Source organism: Hyla sarda, chromosome 7, assembly GCF_029499605.1.
Source record: "Hyla sarda isolate aHylSar1 chromosome 7, aHylSar1.hap1, whole genome shotgun sequence".
In the NCBI taxonomy this organism is placed as follows: Eukaryota; Metazoa; Chordata; class Amphibia; order Anura; family Hylidae; genus Hyla; species Hyla sarda.
Window position 1 is genome coordinate 174,113,213 of NC_079195.1, and position 27,447 is coordinate 174,140,659.

General features: G+C 44.8%; 1 protein-coding gene and 1 long non-coding RNA gene across 5 annotated transcripts in view; one reads left to right on the plus strand and one right to left on the minus strand.

The window, feature by feature from the left end:
- The window catches only part of DLG5 (discs large MAGUK scaffold protein 5), a 215,643-nt gene that overhangs the window by 72,391 nt on the left and 115,805 nt on the right, over window positions 1-27,447 (minus strand). For all 3 annotated transcript variants that reach the window (XM_056531348.1, XM_056531346.1, XM_056531347.1), the window contains exons 12-14: window positions 20,543-20,670; window positions 19,785-19,960; window positions 1,716-1,819 (exon numbers count right to left, since the gene is read on the minus strand). In XM_056531348.1, the coding sequence (XP_056387323.1) occupies window positions 1,716-1,819; window positions 19,785-19,960; window positions 20,543-20,670 (408 nt within the window). The remainder of the gene's footprint in view (window positions 1-1,715; window positions 1,820-19,784; window positions 19,961-20,542; window positions 20,671-27,447) is intronic.
- LOC130282744 (uncharacterized) overlaps window positions 1-27,447 on the plus strand; it is a 147,127-nt gene that overhangs the window by 12,730 nt on the left and 106,950 nt on the right. For both annotated transcript variants that reach the window (XR_008846515.1, XR_008846514.1), the window contains exon 2: window positions 1,718-1,871. This is a non-coding gene — a long non-coding RNA (uncharacterized LOC130282744). The remainder of the gene's footprint in view (window positions 1-1,717; window positions 1,872-27,447) is intronic.

Sequence of the window (27,447 nt, forward strand, 5' to 3'; positions counted from 1 at the left end):
GCCAAGACCCTAAAACTGAGCTGTAGCAAAGTGAGCCAGACCATACAGTGGTTTCATGGGACAACACTATTAGCAACTTTATGTAGAAAAATAAATTGTCCACTGCCAATCTCGGTTTATTAACTTCGTAAAGGACACATGAAAACGGATGACAAGGAGATAAGTCACTTCTTTCCGTTATCTATTTTTATGTATCCTGCATGAATTCAATAAATACAGAGATTTTCTTAACCGCTATCTAATTGACGCTGGACACTCTCTTTTTCTACTACATCAAATTAGTCTGCATGGCTGTCGTCCCAGAAGGAAACCTCTTCTAAAGATTATGCAAAAGAAAGCCCACAACCAGTTTTCTGAACACAAGCTGGTTAAGGACATGGATTACTGGAACCACATCCTGTAGTCCGATAAGACCAACATAAACTTATTTGGTTTAGATGGTTTCAAGAGTGTGTGGTGGCAACCAGGAGTAGAGAAGTGTGTCTTACCTACAGTCGAGCATGATGGTGGGAGTGTCATGGTCTGAGCCTGCATGAGTGCTGCTGATACTGATTAGCTACAGTTCATTGAAGGAACCACGGATGCCAACATGTACTGTGACATCCTAGGGCAGAGCATGATCTCCTCCATTTGAAGACTGGGCCGCAGAGCAGTATTACAACACGATAACCCCAAACACACCTTCAAGACAGCCACTGCCTTGCTAAAGAAGCTGAGGGTAAAGGTGATAGACTGGCCTAGAATGTCTACAAGCCTAAACCCTACTGTGGGGCATCCTCAAACGGAAGATGGGTGGAGTACAAGGTCTCTAACATCCATCAGCTCAGTGATGTCAATCTGGAGGAGTGGAAGAGGACTACAGTGGCAAGCTATGAAGCTCTTTGAGGCTTAAGGCAGTGCCCGAAAATAATGGTGGCCACAAAAGTATTGACACTCTGGGTACGTTAACACTGCAGAACCTCCGCTCCCAGAATTGCATGAGCGGAGATTCCGTCTGGCGGCCGCCGCCGAAAATACTTAGGCGGTAGGACAACGCGGTACTGCACCGTCACCATTGATGACTATGCAGTGCTCGCGGAATTCCGCACAAAGAATGAACATGTTCATTTTCTGTGCGGAACAATTTCAGCAGCTGAAATTCCTCAGTGTGAACGGGTCTTGCGGAAGACCCATTTACACTGATGGTAATGTTCACTGCGCGGAATTCCACTTGCGGAAATTCCATGGGAATTCCGAAGTGTGAACGTACCCTTTGGGCCCAATTTTGGACATTTCCACTTAGGGGTGCACTCACTTTTGTTGCCAAGGCTTTCTTTAGTTCTTCTTGTTACATGAAAAGATATATCAAATATAATAGTTCTGTCTGTATTTTACCTTGCAAAATATTAAAGGCTGGGTTCACACAATTTTTGAGCAGAATTCTGCTTCTGATATTTCGATTCAAATGCAGCATAGTCCCATTGCTCTCAATCAGATTGCACTGCATAGTGTACACTACAGAATTTCAATGGCAGAGAGATTCTGCTGCTGAAATTTTGATCTTGCTCATTATTTCAGCCAAATCCACAGTGGAATACATTGCTGTCTGTGGGGAGGGAAATGTCTGTGCAGTCTTCACGCCGACTGATTCATTTGGTGCTGGCCACCCTCCAGTCGGCATATCGGTAATGTCACCCTAGTCTTCGTGAATTCACTAAAAACTGGTTTATACTTACAGCCACTACTCTGTCACCAACCGCGAGAGATCCTTCTTTGGCAGCAGGACTCCCAGGCATCACAGATGCCACCAATATTCCAGTCTCCAAAGAAACTCCACTATCTGCAACAAAGCAATAACAGGGGGGAGATCCTGCTTTAGATAATATCACCAGGTACATTATCATTTGTATTAGAGATTTTTTTAGATGACCAGAAATCTGAGATGATACTTATGTTAGGGATATACCATACATTTTGTGTAACAACATAGAATCGCATAAGTTTATAAACACATACTATAGACATGTTGTTAGCTTCTAATGTAGCATTACATAATCACTAGTTACAGCCAGACGCGCAATTACTATTTAAAAACCCAAAACAATGGAAAACCCCATTCAAAAAGGCACAAACCCTTTATTCAGATTCATGCACAGACTTCTGCAGGCAGGCTTTGAATTGCAGACAAAAGATGGAACATTTAAGAATGTAATATTGTAGAAGGAAATGAGCAGCTAATATCACAGAGGTAATAAGGAGTCTAAAGATACTAATGGGGGTAGGTAAGCCTAGGTTCACAACACATTTTGTATTCAGTTTAAAATGTTTGTGTGGAAAGCCTTTTAAGAATAGCAGTCCACATTTTTTTTAGGATCCGTGAAATCTATTTGTATCAATTTCAATGTGGATTCATATTTTAAGAGGTTAAATGTCAAAAGCAAGTTTTCTTTTCCAAAAAAGGGCCAAATTCTGTAGCCATAGACACGTGTTCTAATGAGATATCCTCTGGTTGTATTTCCTGTTAAAAAACAGATCCTGATGGAAATATGTAAAGTAGAGAAAAATAGACACTTGTAACCATGAAGAAAAGCTTACTGACAATCTATGGATATATAATAATGGATTTCCTTAAATAAATCATAAAATAATCAGACATTTAAAAAACAAATACGACATCTAATCATAATGTGTGATACAAAACTATTAGTGCAGCTCACATGGCAAGTTTTAAGTGAAAAGTTCACCAAGGGTACTGTAAATACACTAGCCGGTGTGTTTAAGAAAATAAAGTAAACAATAGATAAACAGTCCCTTTTTTTTAGGTAAACTTTGTGTGTGATAATAGTGTACAAAATAAAACTATAAAATAACATTTTGAAACTGGGTAAAGTACAGATGCTGTGTAGACAATCAAAATGGTACAAGAATGTATAAGGATGATAATACAAGGTGACCTTTCATAATACAAGATAAATATTTATTAATATAAATATTACTATTTATTAATATAAAAGCACTACACCCATCTAACTATACTAAGCATGATGTAAACAGGCTGTAAAGGTGCATATACACCTTCAATAGCTGTCACATGATGGCAACATGCACAAGAACATTCATTCAATGAGAAGAAGAAAGCTAAGTCACTGCCAGACAGATCTGGTGACATCACGATTAAAAGCAAAAATGGATCTTGTGCAGCACTGATCTGAGCATGAAGGGGACAATATTCAGATATGTAAATCAAAGAAATCCTTCATTTCTGCACACATCTATGCATTTCTGGCCAGGAACAGGTCCTTTCTCAAGAAAAATGGCAGTGGCAGCATTTGTGCTCTTAGCGCAACCCATATAGATAAGCGAGTTATTTCCTTGCCGTTTTACTATTTGCGACATATTATTCACTAGGGGCTCTTGTCTCGCTTTTCTTCTTCTTTTAGACAGCTCTGGTGGGGCATTTGAAATCCAACATGCTTGATCCCTCTCTCCCCCAACATCATTTGTCAGGGGAGAGTCAGGAGGCATCCATACACTTTATATTGTCGATCAGTCATGCTAAAAATGTCCTGCTGACTTTTTATAATGTATATGGGAGCCTTAACCCGTTAAGGACCCTTGACGGAGAATTCATGGAGAATTCTGGTCCCCGCCATGCGCCGATCGGCCCGGGATGCCTGCTGAAATCATTCAGCAGGCATCCCGTGCAAACGCCCGGGGGGGGGTCATCAGACACCCCCATGTCGGCGATCGCGATTTGCGCGATTACAGGTCATTACGGGTCTATGGTGACCCGATGACCTGGAATATAAGGTGGATCGCGGTTGTCCAAGACACCGACGATCCCCCTGAAGGGATAAGAGTGAGGTGGCAAGGGTGCCTCCCCTCCTATCCCTGCTATTGGTCGTATAGACGCGACGACCAATAGCAGATCAGGGGTGGGGGGGGGGGGGTTTACTTTTGGTATCCCCGTTATGCCCACCCACAATAGGCGGGGCAGGACGGGAAAACCCACAGGGACCGGCGCCGGAGGTGATCGGTGGGCGGCGATGTCGTGCGGTTGGATCCTACGGAGGCCGGTGAGATGCCCAGCAACATCTCCAGGGTGCACAGTGATCTCCAAACGGTAGCCCTCTAGATCTTGCAAAACTACAACTCCTAGCATGCCCACACAGCAGTTTGCTGTCTGTGCATGCTGGGATTTGTAGTTTTGCAACATCTGGAGGGCCACAGTTTGGAAATCACTGTGCAGTGGACTCTAAACGGTAGCCCTCCAGATGTTGCAAAACTGCAAATCCCAGCATGCCCAAACAGCAAACCGCTTTCTCGGCATGCTGGGAGTTGCAGTTGCGCACCTCCAGCTGTTGCATAACTACATCTCCCAGCATGCCCTTCGGCAATCAGAACATGCTGGGAGTTGTAGTTTTGCAACAGCTGTAGACACACTGGTTGGAAAATACCGAGTTAGGTAACAGAACCTAACTGAAGGTTTTCCAACCAGTGTGCCTCCAGCTGTTGCAAAAGTACAACTCCCAGCATGCACAGTCTGTCAGTACATGCTGGGAGTTGTAATTTTGAAACAGCTGGAGGTTTGCCCCCCCCCATTTGAATGTACAGGGTACATTCACACGGGTAGGTTTACAGTAAGTTTCCTGCTTGAAGTTTGAGCTGCGGCAAATTTTTCGCCGCAGTGCAAACTCCTAGTGGGAAACTCACTGTAACCCGCCAGTGCGAATGTACCCTAAAAACACTACACTACACAACACTAACATATAATAAAGGGTAAAAACACAACATATACACCCCTTACACTGTCCCTCCCAATAAAAATGAAAAAAGTATTGTATGGCAGTGTTTCCAAAACGGAGCCTCCAGCTGTTGCAAAACAACAACTGGAGGCACCCTGTTTGGGAATCACTGGCGAAGAATACCCCTATGCAATCCCTAATTTAGTCCTCAAATGCGCATGGAGCTCTCTCACTTCAGAGCCCTGTCGTATTTCAAGGAAACAGTTTAGGGCCACATATGGGGTATTTCCGTACTTGGGAGAAATTGCACTACAATTTTTTTTTTCTCCTTTTAACCCTTATGAAAAGGAAAAGTTGGGGGCTACACCAGCTTGTTAGTGTAAAATGTTTTATTTTTTTACACTAACATGCTGGTGTTGCCCCATACTTTTTATTTTCACAAGCGTTAAAAGGAAAAAAAGACCCCCAAAATTTGTAACGCAATTTCTTTCTCATGTGTGGGCGTAAAATGCTCTGCAAGCGCAAAACAAGGCTCAGGAGTGAGAGTGCACTATGTACATTTGAGGTCTAAATTGGTGATTTGCACAGGGGTGGCTGATTTTACAGCGGTTCAGCCATAAATGCAAAAAAAGAAATACCCACATGTGACCCCATTTTGGAAAATACACACCTCACAGAACGTGACAAGGGGTATAGAGTGCCTTACACCCCACAGGTGTTTAATGAAAATTCTTCAAAGTTGGATGGAAAAATAAAAAAAATAATTTTCTTCACTAAAATGCTGGTGTTACCCTAAATGTTTCATTTTCACAAGGGAAAATAGGAAAAAAGCCCCCCAAATTTTGTAGCCCCATTTCTTCCGAGTAAGAACATACCCCATGTGTGGATGTAAAGTGCTTTGCGGGCGAACTACAATGCTCAGAAGAGAAGGAGCGCCATTGGGCTTTTGGAGAGAGAATTTGTTTGGAATGGAAGTCGGGGGCCATGTGCGCTTACAAAGCCCCCATGGTGGCAGAGCAGTGGAACCTCCCACATGTGACCCCATTTTGGAAACTACACCGCTCAAAGAATGTAATAAGGGGTACAGTGAGCATCTATGCCCCACAGGTATCTGACAGATTTTTGTAACAGTGGTCCGTGAAAATGAAAAATGTAATTTTTCATTTGCACAGCCCACTGTTCCAAAGATCTGTCAAACGCCAGTGATGTGTAAATACTCACTCCACCCCTTATTAAATTATGTGAGGGGTGTAGTTTCCAAAATAGGGTCACATGTGGGGGGGGTCCACTGTTCTGGCAGCACGGGGGACTTTGTAAACACACATGGCCCCTGACTTCCACTGCAAACAAAATTTTTTTCCAAGAGCTTAATGCCATTCCTTCTCTTCTGAGCATTGTAGTGCGCCAACAGAGCACTTGACGTCCATACATGGGGTATTTCCATACTCAGAAGAGATGGGGTTACACATTTTTGGGGGGGCATTTTGTCCTATTATCCCTTGTAAAAATTTGAGGAAAAACTAGCACTTAAGTGAAGAAAAAAAAAAAGAAAAAAAAATGTACACATCCAACTTTAACGAAAAGTCGTCCAACACCTGTGGGGTGTTAAGGCTCACTGGACCCCTTTTTATGTGCCTTGAGGGGTGTAGTTTCCAAAATAGTATGCCATGTGGGTTTTTTTTTTTTTTTTGCTGTCCTGGCACCATAGGGGCTTCCTAAATGGGACATGCCCCCCAAAAACCATTTCAGCAAAATTTGCTTTTAAAAAGCCAAATGTGACTCCTTCTCTTCTGAGCATTGTAGTTCACCCGCAGAGCATTTTACGTCCTAACATGTGGTATTTCCATACTCAGAAGAGATGGGGTTACAAATTTTGGGGGGCATTTGGTAAAAATTTGAAATTTTAGTGAAAACTAGCATTTTAGTGAAAAGAAATTACACATCCAACTTTAACGAAAAGTCGTCAAACACCTGTGGGGTGTTAAGGCTCACTGGACCCCTTGTTACCGTTTCAGAAAAACTCACTCTCCAAAATCCAACTGTCGCTCCTTCCCTTCTGATCCCTCTACTGCACCCGCCGAACACTTGACATACACATGAGGTATTTTCTTACTCAAGAGAAATTGGGTTACACATTTTAGGAAGATTTCTCTCCTTTTACCCCTTGTAAAAATTCAATAACTGGGTCTACAAGAACATGCCAGTGTAAAAAATGAAGATTTTGAATTTTCTCCTTCAATTTGCTGCTATTCCTGTGAAACACCTAAAGTGTTAACAAACCTTTTGAATGTCATTTTGAATACTTTGAGGGGTGCAATTTTTATAATGGGGTCATTTATGGGGTATTTCTAATAAGAAGGCCCTTCAAATCACTTCAAAACAGAACTGGTCCCTGAAAAATTTCGATTTTGAAAATTTTGTGAAAAATTGGAAAATTGCTGCTATACTTTGAAGCCCTCTGATGTCTTCCAAAAAGCAAAAACATGTCAACTTTATGATGGAAACATAACGTAGACATATTGTATATGTGAATCAATTAATTATTTGGAATATTAATTTTCCTTATAAGCATAGATGCAAAATTTTAAATTTTTTCATCAAATTTTGGAATTTTTCTCCAAGAAATTATGGAAGTATCGACAAAATTTAACCACTAACATAAAGTAGAATATGTCACGAAAAAACTATCTCTGAATCAGAATGAAAGGTATCCCAGAGTAGGGCTGGGCTGTATACCGGTTCATAATGAATTCCAAAATTTTTGTGCTGCACGATATGAATTTTTCCCATACAGCAATACCGGTTGGGCCCCTCCCCCTTGGGAATGAATGAATTATCAGCGCAGCGCTGTCCCCTCATCGGGGAACTAATCATATGTTACCAGCGCTGTTCTGCTCCCCCCCCCCCCAAATCATGTTACCCGCCAGCGCTGTTCTGCTCCCCCCCCTGCCAATCATGTTACCCGCCATCGCTGTTCTGCTCCCCCTCAATTATCAGCCCAGCAGGGTACTACTCACATGTCACCCGCAAGCACTGCCCTCCTCCTCTTTGTTGCGGGCCGCCGGCGATGGAACTCTATACTGTACGCCGGTGGTCTCCAACCTGCGGACCTCCAGGTGTTGCAAAACTACAACTCCCAGCATGGCCGGACAGCCAACGGCTGTCCGGGCATGCTGGGAGTTGTAGTTTTGCAACAGCTGGAGGTCCGCAGATTTGAGACCACTGCTGTACGCTGTATCCCTATGCCCGGGCTGCAAAAGATAAAGAAAATAAACTTTAACTTACCTACGTCTGCCTCACGCTGTTCCTTGGGACTGGAACGTCGAACAGCCGTCAGCCTATCACCGGCCGCAACGATGACCCGCCCCGGCCAGTGATAGGCTGAGCCCACTGTCATGTAAGGAGCTCTGGCCGGCTTCTTACATGACGTTTAACTGGAGGGGGCGGGACATCGCTCCGGCCGGTGATAGGCTGACTGCTGTCCGACATTCCAGTCCCAAGGAACAGCATGAGGCCGACGTAGGTAAGTTAAAGTTTGTTTTCTTTATATTTTGCAGCCCGGGCGTAGGGATACAGCAGTGGTCTCCAACCTGCGGGAATCCAGCTGTTGCAAAACTACAACTCCCAGCATTTTAGGTTTGCATTGCAACAGCTGGAGGTCCGCAGGTTGGAGACCACTGGCATACAGTAAAGAGTTCCAGTAGGGCAGTGCTTGCGGGTGACATATGTGAGAAGTACCCCGCTGAGCTGATAATTAATTGGGGGGAGAAGAACAGTGCTGGCGGGTAACATGATTTGGGGGGGGGGGGGGAGCAGAACAGCGCTCGCGGGTCACTTGATTTGCTTTCAAAAAGCCAAATGTGACTCCTCCTCTTCTGAGCATTGTAGTTCGTTCACAGAGCATTTTACAGCCTAACATGGGGTGTTTCCATACTCAGAAGAGATGGGGTTACAAATTTTGGGGGGCATTTTCTCCCATTACCCTTAATAAAAATTGTAAGTTTGGGGAAAAAAACTGCACTTTAGTGAAAAAAAATTTTTCTTCATTTGCACATCCCACTTTAACGAAAAGTCATCAAACACCTGTGGGGTGTTAAGGCTCACTGGACACCTAGTTACGTGCCTTGAGGGGTGTAGTTTCCAAAATGGTATGCCCTGTGTGGGGGGTTTTCTGCTGTTCTGGCACCATAGGGGCTTCCTAATTGTGACATGCCCCCCAAAAACCATTTCAGAAAAACTCACTCTCCAAAATCCCATTGTCGCTTGACACTTGACGTACAAATATGAGGTATTTCCTTACTCGAGAGAAATTGGGTTACAAATTTTGAGAGGATTTGTCTCCTTTTACCTCTTGTAAAAATTCAAAAACTGGGTTTACAAGAACATGCGAGTGTATAAAATGAAATTTTTGAATTTTCTCCTTTATTTTGCTGTTATTCCTGTGAAACACTTAAAGGGTTAACCGTACTGAATGTCAATTTGAATACTTTGAGGGGTGCATTTTTTATAATGGGGTCATCTGTGGGGTATTTCTAATAGGAAGGCCCTTCAAATCCATTTCAAACCTGAACTGGTCCATGAAAAATTCCGATTTTGAAAATTTTGTGAAAAATTGGAAAATTGCTGCTGAACTTTAAAGCCCTCTGATGTCTTCCAAAAGTGAAAACATGTCAACTTTATGATGCAAAAATAAAGTAGACATATTGTATTTATGAATCAAAATATAATTTGGAATGTCTATTTTCCTTATAAGCAGAGAGCTTCAAAGTTAGAAAATGCTAAATTTTAAATTTTTTCATAAAATTTGGGATTTTTTCTCCAAGAAATTATGCAAGTATCGACAAAAATTTACCACTAACAAAGTAGAATAGGTCACGAAAAAACTCTCTCGGAATTAGAATGAAAGGTAAAAGCATCCCAGAGTAATTAATACTTAAAGTGACAGTGGTCAGATGTGCAAAAAACACTCTGGTTCTACAGTGAAAATTGGCCTGGTCGTTAAGGGGTTACTATCACAAATGTTTTTTTTTTTTTTTTTTTGTTCAATTCAATAGATCGCTCTAAAATAAGTATATTTCTAAATACATTCAATTATTTTTTTCATTAATTTAACTTAGAAATTGCTTGTATAAAAGTGGCCACTAGGGGTCCTCACAAAAGAGGTCCACGCTGACCTCTGGCCGTCACTATGTGAAAACCGACGGTGGTCGGAATACAGGAAGTGAGGGCGGGCTTTAGAAGGCGCTCCTGGTGTGAGGTGGAAATTTGTGCCCCATGCAGACTTGCGTCCGCTCCTCCCCTCCGCTCAGCTCTCTGAAGATTTCTGAAGCTAGAGCTGGGGGAAGGGCAGCGCGAAGGTACATGCCCCCCCATCTCCCCTCTCCCTGTTCTGCCTTCGGAGGACGCAGGTCTGCATGGAGAAAGAAGAAAGAGCAGGGGAGAAAGGATGTACAGGACTCCTCATCTCCCCTCCCCCTGCATGCAGGTCTGCATGGAGAAAAGACACAGAGAAGGGGAGAGAGGATGTACACACACCCCTCATCTCCTCACTGTGCTCTGCCTGTGTTCACTGAACGGGAGGATGACAAAGTGCAGGGGTTGGGGGAATAAATCTCGGACTGGGGATGACTTCTATGAGTGAAGGGGGGGGGGGGGACGGGACTCCTGAATGACACATGCTGGGAGTTGTAGTCCCTGTTATGTGTGTGTATAGGCTAGTGTTTCCCAACCAGGGAATGCTGGGAGTTGTAGTTTTGCAACACCTGGGGGCACCCTGGTTGGGAAACATTAGCATACACACACAAAACAGGACTAGAACTCCCAGCATGTGTCATTCAGGAGTCTTCAGTCTGTGATACAACACCAGCAGCGGACGCAAGTCTGCACAGGTATAGTGAGGGCAGAAGAGGGACCGGCCCCTGCATGAAAGAAGATGGGAAACCAGACTGCAACTCATATAAGCTGTTTTTATTAGAAACATAGAGGCTAAACACATTAAACTTAGAGGTACACGGATCAGGGTGAGGCACTGAGTAATACATACTTTTTTTTATTATTTGGGGGAGATGATAGGTACGCTTTAAAGCGGTACTCCGCTCCTAGACATCTTATCTCCTATCCAAAGGATAGGGGGATAAGATGTCTGATAGCAGGGGTCACGCAACTTTTCAGAACCCTGGGTAACAGGAGTACTCCTTTAAAAGCATATTCCATCTGATTGACTTTTAGTAAGAAATACCATATGCTCTAATAGAAAAAAACCTGCACTCTCCTTTCCCACTCCACCTGGTATCATGGAGCTCGGGTCCCACAGAGCAGCACTTCTGGGGTTGGGGTAGGCACATGGAATTGAAAGCATTGTCAATCAGTGGCTGAGCCAGGACACTGCTGGACCCACTGATTGGATGGGTGGGCGCTCTGTGTTTCATGTGAGCAAGAAAGCTATGTATAGCATTTGCTATTAACCCCTTAAGGACACAGCCCATTTTGTCCTTAAAGGGGTACTCCGCCCCTAGACATCTTATCCCCTATCAAAAGGATAGGGGATAAGATGTCAGATCGCAGGGGTCCCGCCGCTGGGGACCCCCGGGATCTTGGCTGCAGGACCCACCTGTTGCAGCTTCCGGAAACGCTGGAGGCTTCAGCTCCCAACCACGGTAATGTGAGATTGTGACGTCATGACTCGGCCCCTGCGTGACATCACACCCCGCCCCCTCAATGCAAGTCTATGGGAGGGGGAACGACAGCCGTCGCGCTCACTCTCATAGACTTGCATTGAGGGGGCGGGGTGTAACGTCACACGGGGGCGTAGTCGTGATGTCACGATCTCACGTCACCGTGGTCGGGAGGCGTTAGGATGAGAGCCTCCAGCTCTGCTGGAAGCCGCAACAGGTGGGTCCTGCAGCAGAGATCCCGGGGGTCCCCAGTGGCGGGACCCCCGCGATCTGACAACTTATCCCCTATCCTTTGGATAGGGGATAAGATGTCTAGGGGCAGAGTACCCCTTTAAAGGGGTACTCCAGGGGTATTTTTTTTATTTTTAAGTCAAGTGGGGCCAGAAAGTTAAACATATTTGTAAATTACTTCTATTTAAAAATCGTAAAGCACTTAGCTGCTGTATGCTCCACAGGAAGTTCTTTTCTTTTTGAATTTCTTTTCAGTCTGACCACAGTGCTCTCTGCTGACACCTCTCTCCATTTCAGGAACTGTCCAGAGTAGGAGAAAATCCCCATAGCAAACCTCTTTTGCTCTGGGCAGTTCCTGACATGGACAGAGGTGTCAGCAGAGAACACTGTAGTCAGACACAAAAGAAATTAAAAAAGAAAAGAACTTCCTGTGGATCGTACAGCAGCTGATAAGTACTGGAGGGATTTAGATTTTTTAATAGAAGCAATTTACAAATATGTTTAACTTTCTGACACCAGTTAAATAACAAAACTAAAAAACTTTTTTTTATACATACTAAAATCTCTCTCTCTGAGGATCCATTGGGAGACACAGGAACCGTGGGTATATCTTGCTGCCACTAGGAGGCTGACACTAGGCATTAACAAAAAAGAAGATGGTCCCTCCTGGCAGGAAATACCCCGCCCACTGACTGAGCTAATCAGTTTAGTCCCAAAGCAGTAGGAAAACGAAAAATCACTACAGAGAGTCCGAATAAGACTCAGACAAAAAAAAAAATTCTAATCAACTGAACAAACCCCTTGACAGGAAATAGACTCTCAGGTCAATAAACTAATAACCAACGGGTGGGTGCTGTGTCCCCCAATGGATCCTTCGAGAAAGAGATTTTATAGTTCGGCCCATTGGGGGACACAGGAACCGTGTGACATACCAAAGCAGTCCCAGCCAGAGAAAGCAGGCAGATGGCAACGCCACTGCCGCCTGCAACAATTTACAGCCAAAACAGGAAAAGGCAGATGCGGAAGTGTGCACCTGGTAGAACTTGGTGAATGTGTGCACGGACGACCAAGTGGCCGCCTTACACACCTGCAGGGCCGAAGCTGTGTTGAAGACCGCCCAGGAGGCCCCAACAGAGCGGGTGCCATAACTTGGAAAGGGTGGAGCTTCCTCCCTGATCCACCAGGATATGGTCGCCTTAGAAGCTGGAAGCCCCTTGCGCCGGCATTCCGGAATGACGAACAGCGAATCAGTGCACCGAAAAGAAGAGAAGAGGTGGCCGTGAGATAAACACGCAGAGCTCTGACCACGTCCAGATTGTGGAGAAATCTCTCCTTAGGGTGAGACAGAGCCGGGCATAAGAAGAAAAGGACGATATCCTCATTCAGATGAAAAGAGGAGACCACCATCGGCAGAAAAGATGGCACAGGCCGAAGCACAGCTATGAAAGGGGGGGTCAGCAGGAGAGAGCCGCCAATTCAGACACCCGCCGGATGGAGGTCACAGCAATGAGAAGACACCTTCCAAGAAAGGAAGCGGAGAGAGATCTCCTAAAGGGGTTCAAATAGGGCGCCTTGCAAAGCGCTGAGAACCAAATTCAGGTACCAGGGCGGAGTGGGAGACCTGTAAGGAGGAGCCTCTTGTGCCACACCCTGAAGGAACGTACGAACATGAGGATCAGAAGCCAGGTGTGCTGAAAAAGAATGGAAAGCACAAACACCTGCCCCTTGAAGTGCCAAACGTGCTTCCAGCCCCAACTGCAGAAAGGAAAGCAGGTTTGGCAAGGAAAAAACAACGGGAGATAGGGAGCGGGCCTCGCACCATGGAAAATAGGCACGCCAGGTCCCATGATAAATCCTGGCAGAGGATGGTTTACGCACCACTAAGCATGGTGCGACCCAGAGAGAGAAAATGCAAGCCCTCAGCACCCCGGTTTCAACCGCCATGCTGTCAAATGCAGCAGCAGTGAATTGCAGTGGCAGAGAGGACCTTGAAAGAGAAAGTCAGGCCGATCCGGGAACCGAATTGGAATGTCCACCACAAGACGAACCACGGGCATCAGGGCCAATCCGGCACCACCAGAATTGCTAAGATGCCTTCCGACTTGAGCTTCCTCACGACACTGGGAAGGAGGGGAAGCGGAGGGGAAAAAGGTAAGGTAGGGTGAACTGTGACCAGGGAACGACCAACGCGTCCACAGCCAGAGCCAGAGGATCGCATGATTTTGCCATGAAGGTGGGAACCTGCGGGTTTAGGCGGGACGCAAAGAGGACCACATCCGGGGTCCCCCAAAGTTCGAAAATTACTGTGAACACCTCCGGGTGGAGAGACAACTCCCCGTGGTCGGGCGAGGAGCGACTCAGAAAGTCCGCCTCTCAGTTGTCCAACCCCGGAATGTGGATCTCCGATATGGAGGGAACCTGGCATTCCGCCCAGACAAGAATCCTTGTCACCTCCGCCATTGCAGAAACGCTGCGAGTGTCCCCCTGGCGAATGATATAAGCCACAGCCATGGCGTAGCCCATTTGGACCCAAACCTGTGGACCCAAGAGTAACAACTCCCAATGGAGGAGACAAAGAAAGATGGCCTGAAGCTCCAGGATGTTTATGGGGAGACGGGCTTCCTGGGGGGACCAATGGCCCTGAACCATCCGGTCCTAAAAAACACCCCCCCAGCCGAGGAGACGCAGTATACCCCTACCAATGCAGGTAGGGGTATACTTACCGCACAAGGATCTGTACCACATACTCACCTACCGATGCCTTCAACCAGCCTAGTGCCACGCTGCATCATACCAGGCTGCAAAGCGGGGCAGGCAGGGGCAGAGGGGGCCCAAACCCAAGGCACATCCCTAGTGCTGGTTGGTGGCAAGAAGGGGTCAACTGTGTATACTTTATGTACCGTGCCTCTTCCTCGCAAGTGGGGGATCAGGCAGTGCCATGATCCTGTCGCCCCGACCTAAGGAAAAAAAAAAAAAGGAGAGAAAAATCTAAACTCTAGAAAAACTAGAAAAAAAAAAAAAGAAGATCAGGTCTGGAGAATGCCAGACCTGTGTTTGCCTCCTACTGACAGTAAGCTAAAACTGATTAGCTCAGACTCAGTGGGCGGGGCATATCCTGCCTGGAAGGGCAGACTTCTTTTTTGTTAATGCCTAGTGGCAGCAAGATATACCCACGGTTCCGTTTCCCCCTAATGGAGCCGAATGATAATTTTTGCTCACTTCATATTCCGGAAAATTTAAAATTTCATCTAAAATTTAAAAGCAGGGAGATAAAACAAAACCTATATAAATTGGGCAGCATAATCATATTGACCTACAAAATAATGATAACTGTTGCAAAAGTTGCAAAATTGTTTTTTTTTTTTTTTTTCTCTTCAATTTTGCCTTACAATTTTTTGGAGATGTCACTGTAGTTTTTGTGGTAAAATGAGTGAAGTATTTAAAAAGTAAAATTTGTCCTGCATAAGACAAGCCCTCATATGGCTCATTAAGTTAAAAATTGAGTAATGGATATTAAAAAGGGAATAGTAGCAGTACATCCCTTTGGTGACAATTCATGCCAGGTTGGAACATAGGATGTTAAAGGGGTACTCCGGTGAAAACCTTTTTTCTTTTAAATCAACTGGTGGCAGAAAGTTCAACCTATTTGTAAATTTCTTCTATTAAAAAATCTTAATCCTTCCTGTACTTATTTGCTGCTGAATACTACAGAGGAAATTCTTTTCTTTTTGGAATGCTCTCTCTCTGATGACATCACGAGCACAGTTCTCTCTGCTGACGTTATAATAATAATAATAATAATGCTTTATTTATTGTTGTCCTTAGTGGGATTTGAACCCAAGTCCCCAGCACTGCAAGGCAGCAGTGCTACCCACTGAGCCACCATGCTGCCCTTAGCATACATCTGCTATGCATCTGCTATGCATGGTTGCTAAAATGGACAGAGATGTCAGTAGAGAGCACTGTGCTCGTGCTGTTATCAGTGTTCCAAAAAGAAAGGAATTTCCTCTGTAGCATTCAGCAGCTAATAAGTACTGGCAAGATTAAGATTTTTTAATAGAAGTAATTTACAAATATGTTTAACTTTCTGCCACCAGTTGATTTAAAAGAAAAAAGGTTTTCACTGGAGTACCCCTTTAATAAACGTTCTCAAACATGAAAACGCTGCTACTGCTCCTGCCTCTCGCAGAGTTTAGAGTGTTTCGACTCCCCATAGAGTGAAGACTGACATTTGGCAGGCGTTGCTGTGGCAAAGCAATGGTAAGCTGTTTGTCCCTATAAAAATCCAATTTAGCCTCCTTCACCGGTCTAAGAGTGTGGCTGTCCAGTACTCTTTCCTTCATTTGCACAGTGTTAGCAGGCAGTGGTGGACTAGCTGCATTAGTAGCCAGCGGACAGCAGATTTGGTGATCTATTAATAGTTGTAGCTAGGCCTTGTGATGGCACTCCATGTGGTTTCATAGTCTTAACTCTTAAACTTGGGACATTGACATGCCTGTTTGCAGAGTTGCAACAGGATTGGTGTCTCAAAATAGTGAAGAAATAGCTTTCGTAAACATTGAAAAGTTGTAAAAAAAATTTTCAAAATTCTTCCTTTTTAGGAGTTGCAACAGTGCAAGTGTAGTGCAAGTGTAGTGCAAGTGTCTCAAAAAATTCTATTACAAGTTGCAACCGAATTGGTGTCCCAAAATAGCAAAGGAGGAATAGCTTTTGATTAAAAAGAATTCTCTATCGAATTCGGGAAGAAAATTATCCCTATGGGATTGTGTATGTGTAGGCCTGGCTGATAGTAGCCGCAGTAGTTGCAGCCAGAAGACAGCAGGCAGTGGTGGACTGGTGGTAGTTCTAGTAGCCAGCGGTGGACTGGTGGTAGTTGTAGTAGCCAGCCAGCAGCAAGCAGTGATGGACTGGTGGTAATTGTAGAAGCCAGTGGACAGCAGGAGGTGGTGGACCAGTAATACTTGTGGCCAGGCCTTATGCTGCTGCTCCATTTGCTTACATAGAGCTGCAATTCCTAAACTCGGACCCTGGCTATGGCTTACTTTCTTTTTGCAGAAACTGCACTGTGATTGGATTTCTGCATCTGGTAATGTGGATAGGGTTTTAGCAACCTCTTAAATCCACCCCTAGGCTGTCTCCTGATTGGCATTGGAGCTGTATGTCCCATAACGCAAGGAATAATCTTCTACCCTGGGGAAATGTGATCTTGCTGCAGGGTATGCTGGGCACATCATCTCAATGAGCCTAATATATCCTCCATTCATTCAGATGCCAAAACGCCATATGTTTCTTCTGCTAATAGTAGCACCATTGCCAGGCTCGTGCTAGCTGAGCTTTTCATGGTTCGAAAATTCTACCAGAAGATTTTACCCTAAAGTTCTGCATGAGACTGAGTTCGCTGGGCTCTACTTCTCTCTAGTAAACCTTTGTAGCAGTGTAGTGTAATGCAACTGCAATCAAAGTCAATGAGGATTGCACAAAATGCATAAAACAGCCCCTTTGCTGTTTTTGGCTTCTTAACCAGCACGTCTTAACCAGCACTGGCTGCTACAAGCAGTGTCCTTTCTATGCTAAACATGGCAGAAAACATGGCAGAAGCAGAATTATTGCTAGATAAAATGAGTGACGTAAGTTTTAACCCTTTAAAAGGACCACGGACGTCCGGGTACGCCCTGACATCCTGGAACTTAGAGTACCTGTCATCAACAAAAACTTTTAATATGTTGTTCATAATCATTAATGACGACATATTGTAATATATCTTCATTAAAAAATATTAATATTTATACCAGTTTTTTCATTTTATACTTTTGGCCACTAGAGGTCACTCTTCTATGCCTGGTCGGCAGGCAGCTTCCTATGCTTTTCATAGTAAGTGTACAGCTTTTAGGACTAATTCTGAAAGGGCTCTGGTCCTTCCACAGGAAATTCAGTACTCTCTGTGAGCTACAAGCCTGCACATGCCTCTCATATAACAGAGGCCAGTCAACTCCCCCTCCCCTTGCTCTGTGTTCTCCCTGACCCTCACCACACGTTATCTTATACATTGTATTATCTCACTGCACTCCCTGCTCTGTGCCCCCCCCCCCACGACATTCATCTTAATTGCTGCCTCTGTAATTGCTCCCACCACCCCTGGATTCTCAGAATTTACTTTTTAGTGCAGAGAGACATAGGAGAGAGAGAGAGAGAGAGATACAGGCTGCCGTCCCTCCCCTGTACTTAGTCTGTATGCACAGCTGTCTGGGCATGCTGGGAGTTGTAGTTTTGCAACAGCTGGAGGTACCCTGGTTGGGAAACACTGCTGCTGAGGGAGAGCAGCATACAGGAAGACTGGCAGAAGCAGAGTCCCAGACAGGCTTCATGTGACATCATGCCTGCTGGGACCCGCCTCCTTCCACCCCTCAGAAAGACAGTGAGGGATAAAAAAAAAAGGTATTTCCACAGTGTTTTAAACCTCAATAAACACAGGGATAGGCATAGGGACAGATGGGAAGGGGGATCAGGGAAAGTTTACTCTTTAAGGACCAAGGGCTTACCTGTACGCCCGTGGGAATTCCGGTCCCCGACGTTCGCCGGGCGGGACCGGGATGCCTGCTGAAATCATTCAGCAGGCAACCCGTGCAAACCCCTGAGGGAGGGGAGGGTGGGAGGGTCCCCCCCCCCATGCCACCGATAGCCGCAAATCATTTTTTTCCAGATCACAGGGGACCCAATTGACCCGGAATCACCGTAAATCGCCGATCTGAATTTGATCGGCGATTCCGGCTCAATCGGGTCCCCGGTGACCTGGAAAAAGAAGGATCACCCTATAGCAGCAGGAGAGAGGTGGCACATCAGGACAGCTGCTGTAGGGGTGTCCCTAAAGGCACCCACTCCGCCCCTACTCCGGAGGGCAAAAGCGGGTGCCGGGAGTATGTACCTGAAGTGGGGACCCCCGATTCCCATCATCAGGATCGGGGCCCCCAAAGCGGAAACAAAGGCGGTGGCATCTAGGATCCGGCAGAGCAGCAGCAGGAGGTAAGGCTGGCCTCCTACTGTTGCTTAGCAACAACTCCCAGCATGCACAAAAGGGCATGCTGGGAGTTGTTATGCAACAGCAGGTGGCACTATTACAACTCCCATCATGCCCTTTGGTAGTTAGAAAAAATGGCTGTTGCATAACTACAACTCCCAGCATGCACTATTTAAAAAAAGTGTGCCTCCATTTGCATAACAACAACCCACAGCATGCACAAACTAGCCAGCGCAGAGCAATGGCAACTAAGTGTTTCCGCAACCAGTGTGCCTCCAGCTGTTGCAAACTACAACTCCCAGCATGCACTGATAGACCGGACATGCTGGGAGTTGTAGTTTTGTAACAGCTGGAGACACACTGGTTGCAAAACACTGAGTTAAAGGGGTACTCCCCTGCTCAGCGTTAGGAACAAACTGTTCCGAACGCTGGAGCCGGGAGCTCATGATGTCATAGCCCCGCCCCCTCAATGCAAGTCTTAGGGAGGGGGCGGCGTGACAACTGTATCGACAAAAATGTATGTTTAAGTAGATGAAGTAGGTGTAATGAAAAAACAATCTCGGAATCAAATTCGTAAGTAAAAGCATCCCAGAGTTATTAATGCTTGAAGCGCAACTGTCATGAACTATGGGTGCTATAACCTACACACAGCCTTTATACTGTGTGCAGATGGTGTGTACAGCATTGTTTTTACCTTATTTTTGCAGGCTTTTATCACCTCAAAAGAAGCTTTTGATCACAGCCACACAGTCTGATAGGCGTGGCGCGAGGTACGCTATGCCCCGCCGCCACGCCCACCCCCTGTATCAGCATGGGACAGCTGTGTGATTGACACAGGTGCACAGGGGAAGGCAGACAGCGGTAAAAGCGAGCACTCAATTGGATATCAGGCGGCTGAGCGCATGTTAGATGAGCTGAGGGGCACATGCGCTGGGACCTGTGTGCCAAATCCCACAGCGGTCCCAGCGCACTGACACAGTGGGTGGGCATGGCGGGGCATTGCGTACCTCGTGCCACGCCTATCCGACTGTGTGTGGCTGTGATCAAAAGCTTCTATATGCAAAAAAATGCTCTGGTCCTTAAGGTGAAAATGGACTTGGTCCTTAAGGGGTTAAAGACTAAACACAAATAGGACCAAACCTTTCTGATTGCCCAGGTTGATCTGAATAGGTGTTACAATACGACTTCCAAGAGACTTTCTTCTCCGTATGACCATGTTGATGACATCCCCTCCGCTAAGGACAGCTTTGATCAACTGTTTTCGGTCCTTGTTGGTAAGATCCACATCGTTTATCTTCAGGAGACAGTCATTTACTCTGAATAGAGAAGGAAAAAGAGGGAACATTTTAGTTTATACTGATACTTTTGTGCACAAATAACACTCCCACAGTTTTTATGGAGTGTAAGAGACTGTGGTGAGGAGAAATAGAGGATCTGTAATTCCTGTACAAAAGATTTGTGGGGGTCCCAGCAGAAGGGCCTTAGCAATCAAATATTTATCACATAGCCGGCTGCTGATAAAGGCTTAAAGGGTACCTGTAACATTAAAAATGCAGTCTAGTCAGCAGAAGAAGGTAAGCAGATTGATACATAGTTTCGTGGGAAAGATTCAGGATAACTTATGGGAGAAATATTCATGCGTTTGTTCCTATATAACTATGATTCAAAGCTCTCTCTAAGACATACTTACACACAAGTGTCCATCACAGATTAGCACCTCCCCCTTGACTACTTAGACCAGAATGTGTAGAGGCTTATATATAAAATGACAAGTTATACTTTACCCACAAAACTATATGTCAAACTGCTCAGCATCTTCTGTTCTATAACAGGCTTCATGGATATTGACATGTTCTATTATAATAACTTAAGTGTTCTATAACAAAGAAATCAAATACCTTAGTCGACCATCAGCAATACTGCCTTTGTCCACTTTAGTAACAAAAATGCCACTATCACCTGGGAAAAAAGACTCGCTAACTCCATCTGCCACGTCAAACCCCAAAGCTTTAAGGTCCATATCTTCCTATAAAAAGGAAAAAAAATGTTTATAAAGGAATCATCAGAAAATGACATTATTTTAATAGTTTTTACTAGGAATATATTTTCTAAACACACTGCCGTTACTTTACAGGGCTACTAAAGTAGTCTGATGTCAATTCAGTTGTTATAAAGCACAAACAGTATGCAGCAATGTCTAACCAGATGACACAGGAAGGAGAGATAGTCCTCAATGTTTGAATCCCTGGAAAAAGTTATAAAAATAAATAGCTACAAGTCTATATAAAAAATAAAAAAATTTAAAAAATAAATAAAATAAAAAACTACCTGTCTGGGCATTGCCCATAGCAACCAATGACCGCTAAGCTTACATTCTACAACAGCAATTTGAGAAATAAAAGCAGAGTTGTTGTTACTGGTTGCCATGGAAAAATAAGACAATCTTTGTCTGTCTCAGCCAGTTTTGCCCCATTAATTTTGTTCCAAACATTATGTATTTATTTTTGAAGAGCATGTAATAAAAGAGGATGACCATGGGGGAAATTCCCTGCGCCAGTGCAATTTTAACAACAAATAAGCGCAAATCCTTTTTTGCAATTTTGATACTCTGGGCCAGTGGGGTGTCCAGCTTTAATATGTTTTTGGGGGGGTGGCGCACATTGGGGGGCAATTATAAAATGCTATATACTGTATATAGGATATAATGGTGCCAAACACTGTGCTACCAGGATATAATAGTACCACACAATGAGCCGCCAGAATATAATGGTGTCACACACTGTACTACCAGGATATAATGGTGCCACACACTGTGCTACCAGGATATAATGGTGCCACACACTGTGCTACCAGGATATAATGGTGTCATACACTGTGCTACAAGGACAGAAGAGTACCACACTGTGAGATCTAGGATATAATGGTGCCACACACTGTGCCTTCAGGACATAATAGTACCACACACTGTGCCGCTAGGATATAACTGTGTCACACACTGTGCCTCCAGGACATAATAGTGCCACACACTATGCTGCCAGAATGCAATAATGTCATACACTGTACTGCAAGGACATTAGTGCCACCAGCATATAATAATGTCATACACTGTACTGCAAGGACATTAGTGCCACCAGGATATAATAATGCCATACACTGTACTGCCGTGACATATTAGTGCCACACATTGTGCCACCAGGATATAATAATGTCATACACTGTACTCCCAGGACATATTCGTGCCACACATTGTGCAGTCAGGATACATTAGTGCCCCATGGATATAATAGCGCCACACACTGTGTTGCCAGGACATAATAATGCCACACACACACTGTGCTGCCTGGATATAATTGTGCCCAATGGATATAATAGTTCCACACACTGTGCTGCATGGATATAGCAGTTTCACACATTGTGCCCTCATTACTTAATAGTACCCACTAGAAAGGATTGTGCCACACAGTGTCCCTGGTACCTATAATCCTGCTAAATGCACTAGAAAACATTTGTGTACAGGAGTCTGGGTAAGCTGGGTGGCAGCTGCCAAGGGCCATATTGGTAGTTACCTAACTTTCCCAGGTGGAGATCAGGGTCCAGGGGATTTGTTACTTTTTTATTCATTACTTGATGACCGACAGGGAATGAGGAAGTGGAAGCAGATGAAGGCACATAGGTGACAATGTTATGGGAGAAGTGACCTGGGAACCCACACCTACAGATCAAAGCAACTCTCCTCTACTCCCCCCTCCCCCCATCCCATGTCCTTATAAATTTATTACCAGCAGTAATACGTATAGGCCGTCCGTTTCTCCCCCCCCCCCCTATACTGCTGGTAATAAATCTGTCAACACACAGACAGAACACGCATTCAGTAGAGAAGCAAACTGCTGAATCCTCAGATCTTCCCCCTCCATGTTTCACCTCTGGATGCTTAGTTCTGTCTCGCATGCTCCACTCCACATATTAGCTGCTGGATGTAACTTCCAGCACAGTGTAAGACATGTCACAACCATATCCTGGTTGTGACAAAATCAGTTCCTCTGTTACAAGATCACATTCACAGGACCATTCAGATTTTTCAGAGCCTGGCCTGGATACCCAATTTAGAAAAATCAGATCTCTCTCCCAGTCCAGTGAAACAATTTCTAGGAGTTCTCTTAAGCGCGAACCTTCAACAATCTTTCCTCCAACCAACAAAAAAGTTGAAGATTCAACAGTTAGTGAGTTTTGCGCAAGGAGATTTTGCTCAATCCGTTATGCAATGTCCATGCTGGGTCACCTGACTTCTTGCATCCAGTCAGTGAGGTGGGCCCAATTTCACTCAAGAACACTGCAAAAATGGTTCCTATCAGAATGGGACAAATCCCAATTTTCTCTGGAGAAGAAAGTACTTATTCCCCTAAAGAACCTTCTATCTTGGTGGTGCTTCCAGGAAAACCTGAGTCAGGGGGTTCATTAGTTCCAGGATGATCCCCTAATCATTACCACAGATGCCAGCACGTTGGGTTGGGGAGCCCACACAGTGCATCAAGCAGTTCAGGGCAGATGGTGACCTGTACTAGCTCAGAAATCCTCAAACTTAAGGGAGCTTCTAGCCATATGGATGTCTCTCCAGCACCTAGAACCATCTTGCAGAGGCAGACACATTCTTCTTCACTAAAACAATACCACGGCAGTATCCTTTATCCACTATCAGGTAGGCACCAGGCACAGTAATTTACAGTCCATAGCAAAAAAAAAAAAATGTCTTGGGCAGAAAACAGAATCTTATCCATAACAGCTGTACACCTCAGAGGAGTCTGGAATCTACAGGCAGACTTTCTCAGCAGGCAGACCCTAGATCCCGGGGAATGGTGTCTGGCAGACTGGGCTTTCATGATTATAACAGAGAAATGGGGTGCCCCTCAGATAGACTTATTCGCTACCAGAAAAAACTCCTTCAAAAAAATTCCTTCAATCCAAGAGACTATCCAGCGGCAACAAACGCCTTAGCTCACACATGGAACTTCGTTCTAGCATTTGCCTTCTCTCCTATTCTAGTGATTCCCAGGGTGTAACAGAAGCTAAGTCGAGAGAAGTGCACCTTAATCTTAGTTGCTCCATTCTGGCTCAAAAGAGGATGGTTTGCTCTCCTACAGTCCATGAGCCTGGACAAGCCAATTATGTTCTCTGCCCACCACGACCTGCTCTCTCAGGGACCAATTCTTCACAGACAGGTTTAGAACCTCAGTCTATCAACATGGATTCCGAAAAGTTCCTGCTAGAGAAGAGGGGATTCTCAGATAGAGTGATCAATACTCTCTTGGAAAGTCGTAAGCTTTCTACCTCTAAGAAATACACTAAGGTGTGGAAAAAAATATGCCTCTTGGTGTGGGTCATCTTTTCTTTTGATTCTCCTGATATCACTAAAATTCTTGACTTTCTCTAAGAGGTGTTTGATCTGGGCCTCTCTCCTAAAACTCTTAGAGTACAGGTCTCAGCCCTAGGTGCCCTCTAGCAGACTAAACTAGGAGAGGATATCTGGATATCCAGGTTTATTAAAGCTACGAACAGATTAAGACTCTGAAAAAATTATTTTTCTCCTTGGAATTTAAATACGGTCCTCTTAGCTCTGACTAAAACTCCTTTTGAACCATTAAATTCCATTTCCTTGAAATTCCTTACCATCAAGACAGTGTTCCTAGTAGCCATTACTTCAGCACGTAGAGTTGGTGAAATTCAGGCTCTTTCCATTCAACAACTTTATTTTGGAGTTTTAGACAATAAGATTATTTTTCAACTAGACCCAAACTTTATTCCAAAAGTTTCTTCTTCCTTCCACAGGTCTCAAAATATTGTTATCCCGTCTTTTTGTGCCCATCCTAACAATGAGCAAGAGAGATCTTTCAATTTTTTGTGCTCTCTTATCCATAAGTGCTCTCTGCTGACACCTGTGTGTCAGGAACTGTCCAGAGCAGGAATGGTTTTCTATGGGGATATGCCGCTAAAATGGACAGTTCCTGACACTGACAGAGGTGTCAGCAGAGAGCACTGTTGTCAGATTGAAAACAAATTTCTCTGTAGTATACACAGCTGATAAGTACTGGAAGGCTTCAGATTTTGAAATAGAAGTAATTTACAAATATGTTTAACTTTTTGGCACCAGTTTATTTGAACACATTAGTTTTCCACTTGTTTCCACCAGAGTTCCCCTTTAACTACATAGACGTCACCAGTACCTGGAGGAAGGATAAGAACCTGTTCATACAGTTTGCAGGTCCTAACAGAGGCAAGAAGGCCTCCAAGAGCTCCATTGCTAGGTGGATTTGTTTAGCCATCTCAGAATCCTATACAGCTAGCAGTCAGGACCCACTCTCAGAGATTAGTGCCCCCCTCAGTATCCTCCTCTTGGGCATGAAAAACTTCAGACTCAGTGGAACAGATCTGCAAAGCTGCTACCTGGAAAAGATTACATAACTTTTCCAAACACTATAGACTTGAAGTAATGGCAGGTCAAGACCTGGCCCTCCCTAATAATTCTTTGGTATTTTTCAGGGTGCTAACGTGGAGACGACCAGAGAAAGGGAGGACCAGGCTTTATCAATCGAGCGCAAAGCACACAGATCAAATTGGTTTTATGAAACCATATTGATCTGTAAAGTGTTAAAAAAGACTAAAAGTGTTTACAAAAATAAAAATAAAAACATTAACCCCTTCCTTATTAAAAGTTTAAATCACCCCCTTTTCCCAAATTTCATATAAAAAAAATAAAATAAAACATAATAAAAATAAAACATATGTGTTATCGTCATGTGCATAAGTGTCCAAACTATAAAAATATATCATATTAAACCGCACGGTCAATAGGGTAAATTGCAAAGTCCAAAATTGCATATTTTTGGTCACTTTTTATACCATAAAAAAAAAGGAATAAACAAAGCAATCAAAAGGTCCGATCAAAGCAAAAATTGTACTGATTAAAACTTCACGGCACAAAAAAAGTTGATTTTTGGACTTACCGTAAAATCTCTTTCTCGGAGCTTCTATTGGGGGGGCACAGGACCATGGGTATATGCCGCTTGCCACTAGGAGGCTGAAACTAGGCAAATAAAAGAAGATTGGCCCCTCCAGGCAGGATATGCCCTCCTCCTGGCTCTGAGCAACTAAGTTTAGTTCCAAAGCAGAGGAGAACCGACCAAGACAGCAAAAACAACCCCGGACCCAATGGTTGCTGTGTCCCCCAATAGAAGCTCCGAGAAAGAGATTTTATGGTAAGTCCAAAAATCTACTTTTCTCAAGCGATTCATTGGGGAACACAGGACCATGGGACGTCCCAAAGCAGTTCCTGGGGAGTTAGAGCAAACATCCAAGCCAGAACAGAACTGAGGCGGACGACGGAACTGCCGCCTGGAGAACCTTGCGGCCAAGACCTGCATCGGAGGACGCAAAAGTATGTACACAGTAAAACTTGGCAAAGGTGTACAGAGACGACCAGGTTGCCACCTTGCAAACCTGTAAGGCCGAAGCCCCATGGCTGGCCGCACAAGACACGCCCACCGCGAGGGTGGAGTGAGCAGTAACACGAAAAGGGGGCACCTGACCCTTGCAACGGTACGCCTCCGAGATGGCAGAGCGTATCCACTGGGAGATAGTGGCCTTGGAGGCTGGAAGCCACTTGTGCCATTCCTCAGGAAGCACAAACAGGGGATCACACCGCCGAAAGGAGGAAGTGACCGACAAATAGGTCGGAACTGCTTGAGCCAAGTCCAGCTTGTGAAGCTGGCGCTCCCGAGGATGAGGAGGGGACGGGCAGAAGGAAGGCAACACAATCTCCTCATTCAAGTGAAAGGAAGACACAACCTTGGGCTGAAAGGAGGGTACAGGCCGAAGGACAACCTTGTCTTGATGAAGCACCAGGAAAGGGGAACGGCAAGAGAGGGCGGCCAATTCTGACACCCTGCGAATGGACGTAACCGCAATAAGTAATGTTACCTTCCAGTAAAGGAAGCAAAATCTGACCAAGAGGTTCAAACGGCTCAGATTAACCCTAACCTCCCCGGAAAAGACACATTCCCCAGCCATAAGGAAAAGAGGGTCAGGGAAGGTAGAGAGGGGCCCAGGAAAGTTAGAGGGGGGCCCAGGAAGGGGAAAAGGGGGCCCAGGGAGAGAAGGGCCCAGGGAAGGGAGGGAACACTCACTTACAGAGCTCCAGTATACTCACCAATGAAGTCTTCGGCCAGCTAGGGCCACCTGCCTTAAGCCAGAGGCAAACAGGGGGACCCGGAACCAGGGTACACCACCAAGTGCTGGCTGCTGGCAAGGAAGGGTTAACAGCCCATTCAGCAATGCACCGTACCACTTGCTCGCAGGTGGGGGGGGGGGGTTCAGGCAGCACCATGCTCCTGTCGCTCCACGCTAGATAAAACAAAAAAGGGAGAGAATATCTAACTAGAACCTGAAACTAGGAAAAAACAAAAAGAAATAGAGACCAGGTCTGGAGAGCTCCAGACCTGTGTCTGCCTCCTCTGACACTAAGCTAACACTGAGTTGCTCAAAACCAGGAGGCGGGTATATCCTGCCGGGAGGGGCCGACCTTCTTTTTGTTTTTTGCCCAGTGTCAGCTTCCTAGTGGCAAGCAACATATACCCATGGTCCTGTGTCCCCCAATGAAGCGCTTGAGAAAATAGCCCTCATACCACCCCGTACGAGGAAAAATAAAAAGTTATAGGGGTCAGAAGAGGACAATTTTAAATGTATTAAAATTTTTTCCCAAAAGTACGACAAAATCAAACCTATATACGTAGGTTATCATTTTAATTGTATG